The sequence below is a fragment of the Myotis brandtii genome, unplaced genomic scaffold (genome assembly GCF_000412655.1).
Source record: "Myotis brandtii unplaced genomic scaffold, ASM41265v1 scaffold174, whole genome shotgun sequence".
NCBI classification, from domain to species: Eukaryota; Metazoa; Chordata; class Mammalia; order Chiroptera; family Vespertilionidae; genus Myotis; species Myotis brandtii.
The window spans coordinates 3828034-3839459 of NW_005356437.1; the positions used below are offsets into that span (position 1 = coordinate 3828034).

The 11426-nt window shown below is 38.2% G+C and overlaps 1 protein-coding gene across 1 annotated transcript in view; it reads left to right on the forward strand.

Annotated features, from left to right (window-relative positions):
• The window catches only part of NUFIP1 (nuclear fragile X mental retardation protein interacting protein 1), a 46282-nt gene that overhangs the window by 22371 nt on the left and 12485 nt on the right, over window positions 1–11426 (forward strand). The window contains exons 8-9 of the mRNA XM_014537235.1: window positions 2256–2449; window positions 10488–10604. Coding sequence (XP_014392721.1) covers window positions 2256–2449; window positions 10488–10604 — 311 coding nt within the window. The remainder of the gene's footprint in view (window positions 1–2255; window positions 2450–10487; window positions 10605–11426) is intronic.

The window sequence follows — 11426 nt, forward strand, 5'->3', positions numbered from 1 at the left end:
CCCCCAACTGCCCTCCCCTGCAGGCTTGGTCACCCCCAACTGCCCTCCCCTGCTGGCCATCTTGTGACAACATGGGGGCGGCCATCATGTGATGACGTGGGGGTGGCCATCTTGTGATGATGTGAGGGCTTGAGGGTTAATTCGCATATTACCCCTTTATTGTATAGGATTTTTTGGGATGAGACTTTGTAAAGATTATGGTGAATCTAAAAGGATTAAGAACTCATGCATTGCAGAGATATTAAATGAATATGGGAACAGGTGAGCAGGAATTCTTCCCAGGGTTGTGTCTCATGGAATCAAAAAATGAAGCTGAAGTGCAGATCAGAGGAGTTCAAAACAAGGCAGGAGTTTATTGCAAACAAACACAGGCTCCCCAGCATTCTGCTCTTCCCCTTATATCTGCTAATGGCCTGCTCTTTGTCTATCTGTGCCGCTCTCTGATTGGTTTCTGGCCTTTTTGCAACATTTTGTTTTGCACTTGCAAGAAAAACATCTTTGTGTCAAAACACCCTGTTTTTCTGCATCCTGTTTTCTGCAAAACATTTTTTTTTTTGTTTCAGCTACTCTACGGTTCCTCCTTCTTCTACTCCTAACCCTATCTACTAATTCTGCTTTAACTCCTTTCAGTAATAACTACCATTTATTAAGGGCCCAGTATGTTAACTTGTTCTAGAAGCACTTCATGGTAATTCTCTCTACATCTCTATGGTTCCCATTCTACATACAGATGAGGGAGTAAACTGACTCAGGGGTATTAATATTGTCAAAGACACAACCAGAAGATGGCAAAATTAACCCAGATTTTTAGTTTTTATACTCCTAACTGCAGTCTCCATTATTAATGGAGAAATGAATTTTGCCTGATGACAAATTAGGATAAGTATATGTATCTTTGTGAAAACTCAGCCCCACCAAAGGATACCTTATATTATAGTCTACTGGGAATAGACCTGTTTGTTTTTTTGTTAGTCCTCACCCGAGGATATTTTTCTCATTGATTGGGAGGGAGGGAAGCGGGGGAAGAGAGAGAGAGAGAGAGAGATTGGTTGCCTCCTGCACTTGCCCTGCCCGGGAGTCAACCTGCAACCCAGGTACATGCCCTTGACCAGAAATCGAACCCGAGACCCTTTGGTGCCCAAGTGGATGCTCTATCCAGTGAGCCACACCAGTCAGGGCATAAACCTTTTTTTTTTTTTTTTTTAATGGCCTTTTTTTGCCCTGGCCGGTGTGGCTCGGTTGGGCTTCATCCGTGCACCAAAAGATTACCAGTTTGATTCTCAGGGCACATGCCCAGGTTTCAGGCCAATCCCCCATAGCGGGTGTGCAGGAGGCAGCTAATCGATGCTTTGCTCTCACATCGATGTCTCTCTCTCTCTCTCTCTCTCTCTCTCTCAAAAATCAATTAAAAAAATAAAAAATAATAAAATGACCTTTTTTTCTCTACACATAGTTTACATTAGAATATGCTGACATAGTATTTTTTTTTTCCTTCTAAGAGGAGTAATTGTAGTGGTTGAGAGGGCACTGAATTTGAGGTAGCTGTGAAATTGTGCTCCGTCTGTAAGTTTATCCTCCTGTAAAGTAAATAGTACCTGTCTAAATAATTTCAAAGAGCTGTCATGAAAATTAAACAAGGCAGTATATTTGTAAATGCTTCAGAAACTTTCAGGCTCCTTAAAAATGAGTAGATAAAGTTAGCACACTTTTTAAAAATTGATTTCAGAGAGGAAGGAAGAGGGAGTGAGAGAGAGAAACATCAGAGAGAATCACTACATGCTCCACACTAAAGGCATGTGCTCTGACCAGAAATCAAACCATGACCTCTTGGTTCATGGGTCAAAGCTCAGCCACTAAGCCATGCCGGCTGGGCAAAAGTTAACACACTTTATGAGAAACACTTTTTTATGTACAATAGGAATGAAAGAAAGCTGCCTGTTAAATTCACCTGCTATTGATTATACAACATAGCCCAATTTCAGAGGTATTAAAATATGGGAAGCAATGTGCATCTTGGAATTGATAAAATATGGTATATTGTGGTGTGTTATTCTTTTAAAGTTCTTCCATAGAGTTCTCTGTGTTTGGAAACCATTGAATTTATTTTATTCTGGTCTCTTTAATGAACTAGGCTACAAGTGATTGATTGACAGGTTTCTTTTGCATTAAGTAGACTTTTTCAAATATTTTTTGAAAGGTCAGTGTCTTTTATATTAAAAATAACATATATATTTTTTTTTTCTTTTTTCCTCCAGTAAGATGAAGGGAATGTCCAGACATTCACAGATGGCAAAGATCAGAAGTTCTGGCAGACATCACAAGTGGGAAAATGACTGTGCCGGACAGAGAGCAGCCATCGGATCAAGCAATTCCTTGGTTGATTCAAAGCCTGAAGGTCCACCCAAGGCAAATGCAGACCCTCTGAGTGTTTTGGTAAATACTGATTCTGGTAAGTTAATCCGGGAAAAGGTGTGTTTGTAAGTATAGGCAATGATGCTGAAGTTGATTCTTGACAGCATTTTTTGTAGAGAGTTTAATGGCAAATATGTAAAAATATAGAATGATGCTTTTGCTTTTATTTTTTACAGAAATTCCTTGTAAAAAACCTCATTTCAGGACATCTTTTCTGAACTGGGGGGTAGATGTATGAGGCAGACAAGATGTGGAAGAAAGATAATATATGTTGGATAATTTTCATAGTATGATGTAATCTTGGAACCTTTCTTAAGATTGTCCTGAGTGTTGACGCTGTAGATTCAAATTTGCTCAATTATTTGAATTTTTACCACCATAAAGTAGTAATCCCAGTGGAAGTTAGTATTATTTATGCTTCTGATCATTGAGTAAATAATATTAATTCATTATATTTGAGTAATACTCCTCTTCCTCGGGCATAGAATATATTTATGTGTTTATTGAATTCCCTCTAGACCTTATGGGGCAAATTTACTCTTGCTTATAAATTGAAAAATTAAAGGACCAAAATGCTGCTATCTCATGCAGATCTCATTCAACCTCTGAGACTCCATTTTCCCTTCTGAAAAATGAAAATTTATATATAAATATTTCTATTACCTTTCCTTCCAATAGCATTGGGAGGCTTTATCTAATTGCATGTGTTTCCTCATTTGCAAAGGAGTATGATTAGTGAGTGGGCTAAGGTTACATTGTAGGTTTGCCAGCAGCCTCTGTTCAGCCTGGAAGATAGTGGCTTCACATGACAGATTATTGAACTTGTTTCCTTATAATAAACCTTTTACATATGTACTGTTTCTACTTTCATTTTAGAATTGAAGAACACAAGGTAAGTGATTTACCTTCGTCATACTGCTAGTTAGTGGCAGAACCAGAGTTTGAGCTTAGGAGTCTGACTGCACTGGTACACCATACTTCCTCGGAATGTGAAGTCTGAATTTGTCTAAAAAATATTACGTGAGCCTAGGATAGTTGAGATGTGGGAGAGAGTTTAGAAAAGGCAGATGAAATTTTGGGTCAGCACTTAGTTTACTCTTGGGCACCAATTTTCGTTTTCCCTTCAAAAAATGTTGGTGCCTACACTTCTTCACATTTATAATGTGTGACCTTGATGATAAATTACCACCTGTACCCAAATATACACTCTCATGTCATTAAAATGCTTGAAACACAAATATGAAGACTACCATTATAATCAAGTTACTAATTTGAAAATTATTTAATTTTTCACTGATGCCGTTCTCTAAGTGAACGTTTAAAGAACTCTGTAATATTGAGTGGTTTTTGTTTTGTTAGCTTTGGTAGATGGATAATTCTGTTTTCTCATTTTATAAAGAAAATTTCTTAATCCTCACCTGAGGATATATTCATTGATTTTAGGGAGAGAAAAAAGGAGGGAGAAAGAAAGAAATATCGATGTGAGAGAGAAACATTGATCAGCTGCCTGCTATGCACCCCCACCGGGGATCAGAACCCGAAACCTACATATGTGCCCTGACTGGGAATCGCACCCGCAACCTTTTGGTGTATGGGACAGCGTTTCAACAAACTGAGCAGCCCAGCTGGGGCTGTTTTCTCATATGTAAAGAAGTATTTCAGTATGTGCTAATCTGGTGAAATAACAATGAAAAGATGATTATATATATCTTGCTTTTACTTAAGCCTGTAGCTAGGTCTTTAAGAGACACTTTAGATATGAGCAACAGTAATAAAAACCTTTCATCCTCATTTTGTGGGGAAAAACTCATGTTATCCTTTACCTCAGATTTCTTCTGGATGTTTACATTTTCCAAATCAGAGTTTAGACAAACTGGTTTTTCAACTTTTCATTACAGGTAGAGCTACAGAAAACCACATGTACCATTTTTTTCAGATGCCCTAAATATTCTCAGCATCTCCACTCTCCAATATATCAGCCTTACACTTGTTTGGAGGTAGCTTCCTTCACCTTGGGCCAGAGCCAGTCAAACCCAGTTGTGTGCTAAATATTCAGGGTGCAGCACAGCATTGTAATAATGGTGCGTTTGTGCTCTCATGTGCACTTAACACTTCTCAGCATAAAGCTGACTTTCAGAATGGAGATCTCCCAATTCAATAAGTTTTAACTGAGCGCGAAAGAAAGGAGCTGGTCAGTAATGTGTCCTTGATCATTGCTGACCGAAGCGCCTCAGCAGTCACAAAACAAAAAGGACCCAATTTGTCATTTATTCATTGTGATATAGCTATTATCATAGAACACTGACTAGGACAGCATTCTTTGCACCGACATAAGCTAAATGGGCTTCTGTTGTTTAAAAGGTAGATGTTAAAGTAAGAAAATAAGCAGGCCTAGCACACCTGCTGTCATGAATGCCCATTGTTAAATATCTGTTTTTGAGTTGGAAACCATAAAACCAAGTTTCCATTTTTTAAGGATGATTTTTTTCAATAGATAGCATTTTCTTTACAAGACTTAATTTGAAAATGTTCTTGAGGTTAGAGCATATAACTAACTGTGTTTTGTTCCATAAGGGCAATAGCAGATGGTAGGAGGATGCCCTGCTGGTGTAGCTCAGTAGTTGAGCATCGACCTATGAATCAGGAGGTCACGGTTCCATTCCCAGGCAGGGCACATGCCCGGGTTGTGGGCTCGTTCCCCAATGGGGGGCATGCAGAAGGCAGCTGATCGATGATTTGCTTTCATCATTGATGTTTCTATCTCCCCCTCTCCCTTCTTCTCTGAAATCAATAAAAATATATTTTTTTAAAAAAGAAAAGAAAATGGTAGGAAGAGAGACAAGTAAAGAAATAAATTGTAGAAAGAAGCCAGATATGAAGCTTTTACAACTAGTGTGGAGAGTTGGGCAAGGCATTCAGAAGGCAATTTTTTTTTTCTGTTTTCATTTTAATAGGGATTTACTGAGATCCTGCTTTTTGCTTGCCTAGCACTATGATTCAGAGAAGTCTCTCTCTGCCTTCAAGAAACTCAGTCTAGTGATAGGTTTTAGATTATTGTATTATATTTTTGGTTAGTGGGAATATGACATGTATACATGAGAAGTGAGATTTACCATAAGAAAAGTATCAGTAGTGTTTTAACAGTAAGAGAAATTATTTGAGCTGGTATTTTATAATCATTTTAAAGTTTAATTTTATCATCTTCATTGCTACTGTTTTTATACTGATGTTTTTAGTTTCGAGAAATGTTTTGGCTGTTTTTATTAAAAAGTGAGTGAAGCCCTCGCTGGTTTGGCTCAGTGGATAGAGCATCGGCCTGTGGACTGAAAGGTCCCAGGTTCGATTCCGGTCAAGGACACATGCCCGGGTTGTGGGCTCGCCCCACAGTAGGGGTCATGCAGGAGGCAGTCGATCAATGGTTCTTTCTCATCATTGATGTTTCTATCTCTCTTTCCCTCTCCCTTCCTCTCTGAAATCAATAAAATAAAAAAAAGTTACATTTAGAAAAAAGTGAGTGAAGCCCTAGCCGGTTTGGCTAAGTGGATAGAGCATCATACTGTGGACCAGAGGGCCCTGGGTTCAATTCCGGTCAAGGGCATGTACCTCAGTTGTAGGCTGCTCCTTGGCCCGGGCCCTGGTCGAGGCATGTGCAGGAGGCAGCCAATCGATGTGTTTCTCTCACATCGATATTTCTCTGTCTTTCCCTCTAAAAATCAATGGAAAGATATCCTTGGGTGAGGATTAAAAATAAAAAAGTGAGTGAAGTTTGTTGAGTGTTATTCTGTCAGCTAGAACAGTGTCTTTGGCATAGTCTTTCCAGGGTAGCTTCTCAAAATGCCTCTGTTAGAACTGCTAGGTGTGTCTGGAGGGCTTTGGAAACAGCTTTCTCTTTTGAGATGATAAGTCACCATACAGGACATTTTGATCAAGTCAAAAGGGATAGCACCCCTTTTCAAAGTGTTATTTTGTGTGGTGGATTTCCAATACACAGTTGGGGAATAAAATAGGGAAGGAGTTCATTTGTGTGAATTCCTAACTCTTACCTTTGGGAAGGCAGTCAGGTACAGTGAGCTTCGTGACACTCCTAGTAATCATGAAAACACCAAACACCAAGAATGTGGTTTTACCATTCTCCAATTAAAGAGACTAGACCAGAGCTTTTTGGAGAAATGATTGAAGTTTGGGAAAGGGAAAATGTAAGGTGAGCCTAGAGCATCTAATGCAGTGCCAGACAGGAAGAAAGTGCTCAAAAAACATTAGGATGTGGGCAGGTTAGAAGGATATAAGGACCAACTGGAAGTGCTCCCAATGGCTAAACTTGTAACAATTTTGAGCCACAAAATTAATAATAATAGATTGTAGCCAAAAGAATAAAATAGATATTCATGAGTCTATACTGATATAAATAAATATGGGGAGGGGGGGACAACTCTTTTTTATAGAAGAATTTCAGTAATAATTGTAGAAGGGTTAAGGAGAAATAGAAAGTCACCATTAGAACACCACAGTAATAATTGTTTCAGGCAAGAGCCACTGGTGAATGGTACTTTAAGGTAAAATAGAGTATTTATATAGCCTCAAAATATCTCCCCCAAATACTAGGTAGTGATGTTGAACAGGCAGTTAGATTATTTTGGAGTTTAGGGGAAAATTGAAGGCTGCAGGTATAAATGTATAATTCACTGGCATCTAGATAGTATTTTAAAATTTGAGATAAAATGAAATCATAGGAGGAGGCAAAAAGAAAAACTCACTGAGGATTGGAACCAGGGGCACTTGAAAAATTTGGAAGTTGGTCAATGAGGAGAATTCAGTAGGGTCTGGAAGCCACATGAATAAAATGTTTTTTAAAAAGTAAAACATGAGCCCTGGCCAGTGTGGCTCAGTTGGTCAGAGCGTTGTCTCATGCACCGAAGGGTCATGGGTTCAATTCCTGGTCAGGGCACGTATCTAGATTGTGGGTTTGATTCCTGGTCATTGTATATATGGGAGGCAGCAGAGCAATGATTCTTTCTCATCATTGATGTTTCTGTCTCTGCCTCTCCGTTCCTCTCTGCAATCAATAAAAATGTATTTTAAAAAAAGTAAAACATGATTACTGTCAAATGTTGTCACTAAGTTAAATAAGATGTGAACCGAGAAATGACCTCTAGATTTGTCAACACGGAAGAAGCAGGTTAATTTTGGCAGGAAAAGCTTCACTGGTGTGGAGGGCCTGAAAGACAAATTGGAATAAATTCTGGAGTGGGTCAGACAGCTGTAGGAAATTTCAGGCCCAGGTGATTTCCTGGTGAATTTTATCAAATAGCTGTTTGGAATTTTGCTGTAAAAGGGAGCAGTGAAATGGAGCTGTTAGTGCAAAGAAGACATTTATTAGCATTGTTATTGACCAAAGAGACATTTTAATAGGATGGCTTCATTTTTTAAAATTAAATTTATTGAGATGACATTGGTCAACATGATCATATAGGTTTCAGGTATGGGTCTCTATGTTACAAGATCACATATTGCACTGTGTGCCCACCACCCAAAGTCAGATTTTCTCGTGTCATCATATGGGGAAACCACATTTACCACCCCCCTTTCCCTCTGGCAACCACCACACACTGCTGTTTGTGTTCACAAGTTTGTTTTATATCCCACATGAGTGAAATCTTAAGATTCTTAGCTTTTTCTGACTGACCTATTTCACTTAGCATAATGTTCTCAAGGTCCATCCATGTTGTAAATGGTGCGATTCCATCCTTTCTTATGGCTGAGTAGTATTCCACTGTGTATATGAACCACATCTTCTTTATCCACTCCTTTATCGCAAGACACTTCAGTTGTTCCCATGTCTTGGCCACTGTGAATAATGCCGCAGTGAACATAGGGGTGCATATATCATTGCAAATACGTAATTTCCAGTTTTGGGGTATATACCCAGGAAAGGGATTGCTAGCCCATATGGTAGTTCTATTCTTAATTTTTTGAGGAATCGCCAGACTACTTTCCATAGTGGTTGTACCAGTCTACATTCCCACCGGCAGTGAATGAGGGTTCCCTTTTTTTCCACAACCTCTCCAACACTTGTTATTACTTGTCTTGTTGATAATAGCCACTCTAACAGGTGTGAGGTGGTATCGCATTGTAGTTTTGATTTGCATTTCCCTAATTGCTTAGTGAGGTTGGACATTTTTTTCATATATCTATTGGCTGCTCGTATGTCTTCTTGGGAGAGGTGTTTCCAGGTCCTCTGCCTACTTTTTGATTGGGTTGTTTGTTTGGTGTTGAGTTTTATGAGTTCTTTATATATTTTAGAAATTAAGCCTTTGTCAGAGCTACTGCTTGCAAATATCATCTCCCATCTGGTTGGCTGCCTTTTTGTTTTATTGTTAGTTTCTTTTGCTGTGCTGAAGCTTTTTAGTTTGATATAGTCCCATTCATGTATTTTTGCCTTTACTTCCCTTGGAATGGCTTCCTTTAAGAAGAGGACTTTATATCTGTAGGAGATATTCTAACCCTCTAGTTAAGAATTGGGATTTGGAGTCAGATGGCCAGGACTTAAATTTGACCCAGCTGTTGTATACTAGTAATTGTGTTGCCTAAGGGAAAATTATCAGATTCTTTGAATTTGGTTTCATCACCTGTAATTAATACTGAAAGTGATACCTCATAAGGATGAAATGTGCTCATGCTTTTAAAGAACAGGTATTGCCCTTTTTGGTATCTCTTTTTGGGTCTTAGAAGGAAATAATACAGTTTGGCCTATCATCATTCAAATAATGGGATGAACAATCTCTATACTAATATTGTTGTAGATTGTTTTTAATCCATTGAAAATATATATCTATATTAATTATATTTAGAGAGATAGATAAAAGCAATACATATTTCCCTTTCCCTTTATAAATCCAGGAGAAAAGGTGATAAGTTAGCATAAAAATGCCTGGCCGGTGCAGCTCAGTGGTTGAGCGTTCACCTATGAACCAGGTCACAGTTCAATTCCCAGTCGGGGGTGTGCAGGAGGCAGCCAATCAATGTTTCTCCCATCCTCTCTTAAAACAATAAAAAAAATTTATTTTAAAAATTGACAAGCAGTTTTTGGACTGTCTGGTGCTGGGCAGTGTGGATGGGTGGAGGAGAAAGGATTTCACTTCACTAGATTTAACCACTAGAAGGTGGTAGTTCCACATTCATAGAAGAGTATACTCCCATTTTCTATTGGCATGTTTTGCTTTCCCCTAGATTTAGTGGACATTAAATGCTGTCTTGAAACATCTCATATTGGTTGTGGGTTGAGTTAGTTCATTACATAGACAAGTTACTTATTGTCTTCATTCTTCGGTCAGGCTTTATTTTTATTGGCTGTTTTGAATACATTTAATATATTTTTAGAGCTGCCAAAAACAAATGTAATAGGTAGTGTCCTGGGGCTACAGCTAGGCTTGTTGGGCTCTGATCAAACACTTTACCTTTGGCAGGCTTTTGAGTACTTCAGTTCTCATGCGTGGCTTGTTTAGTTAAGTTCTTAGAAGTTCACATTCCAAATAATAAGAACTTTGGACAGATTAATTTCAGCAAAATTCTTTGATTAAGCTTTTATCTATAGAATGGCATAAATATTATTTCCTTAAAACCAGTCTTAAAAATAACACAGGTAGATATTGTTATATTTTATTCCTAAATCTAATATTCAAAGCCTGATCCTAATCAAGGGAATTTAATACATTTCTGGTCTTTCTACTATCTTAATGAAATTAATTAATAGCATACATAAAGTAAATACAATAAATTAATAGCAAAGACTAATTAAATTAATTTAAAGAAGGCCCAAATTCCATAATCTGTGAAATAACAGTTGTGTATAGCTTCCATTTGCCCCTGTGTCTTCTCTTTGGGGCAAATTACTTCTCTGATCATGAAGATTTAAACCAAGGAGAAATTTTTCAGGTCCTTTGAGTTTTGTTCTTCGGGAAGATTTAGGAAAAAATTATTTTCCTAACACATGAGGGAGTGGGGGCTGTCAGCTTTCTTTTTATTGTGGTAGATATTTTTGGTATACTGTTTTACTCTTGGTTCTTTTTCTGTTTCAGAGTCTGATAAAGAGGAGAAACCACAAAGTACTGTCATACCCAAGGAAGTGACACCAGCACTGTGCTCATTAATGAACAACTATGGCAGTCTGTCAGGGTCAGAGAGTGAGCCAGAAGGTAAGTTATGGCCTCAGTTGTTGTAATGGGTTTGTTTTATTTTGTTGCTTTTGCCTTTGATATATACTATGCATCAGTAGTGTCCATTCATCCGAGGAAATATGTGTCATGCACGTTCCTATTTGATATTTAAATTCCTATTTCATTTGATTCAGAAGTAAAGTTAACATGGGACAAAGGAAACAAATGGGGAAATGTATTGCTATTCTGGGAGAAAAAGGTAAACATAATACAGTGAGAGAATGGGAAGAAGAGAGAATATTGACTAATGGTATTGAAGAAAATTCTAAAAGATATAACAAAGGAAGTTAATTTCTTGTCTCTACTCTCCCTGCACCTTTGGTGGGTAAAAAGAGGTCCTTTATGACAGAGATGATGATAGACTTTCCTAAATATATATAGGGTATTGCTCTTCATAGAGCAGATTTACATAAATTACCTCACTTTTTAACAAAGCAACCCTGTACTTGTGGTTGCATTAGTTTTAAAGGTTGGAAGAAATGAATCCTTTCAAGAGTCTTTCTGAGAAGTCAATTATGTTCAGAAGACATGTTTTACCCTTAAAGATGATGAGCCAGTTTAATCTCTAGCATCTCTTAAAAGAGCTGTGAGTCACCTTGGCTAGTGTGGCTCAGTTGATTGAATATCATCCCATGCACCAAGTGGTTGCTCGTTTGATTCCGGGTCATGGCATGTGCCCAGGTTGTGGGCTCAGTCCCCAGTGGGGGGTGTTCAGGTGGCAGCCGATCAGTGATTTCTCATCACTGTTTCTGTCTCTCTCTTTCTCTCTCTCTCCCTTCCTCTCTCTAGAATCAACAAAAA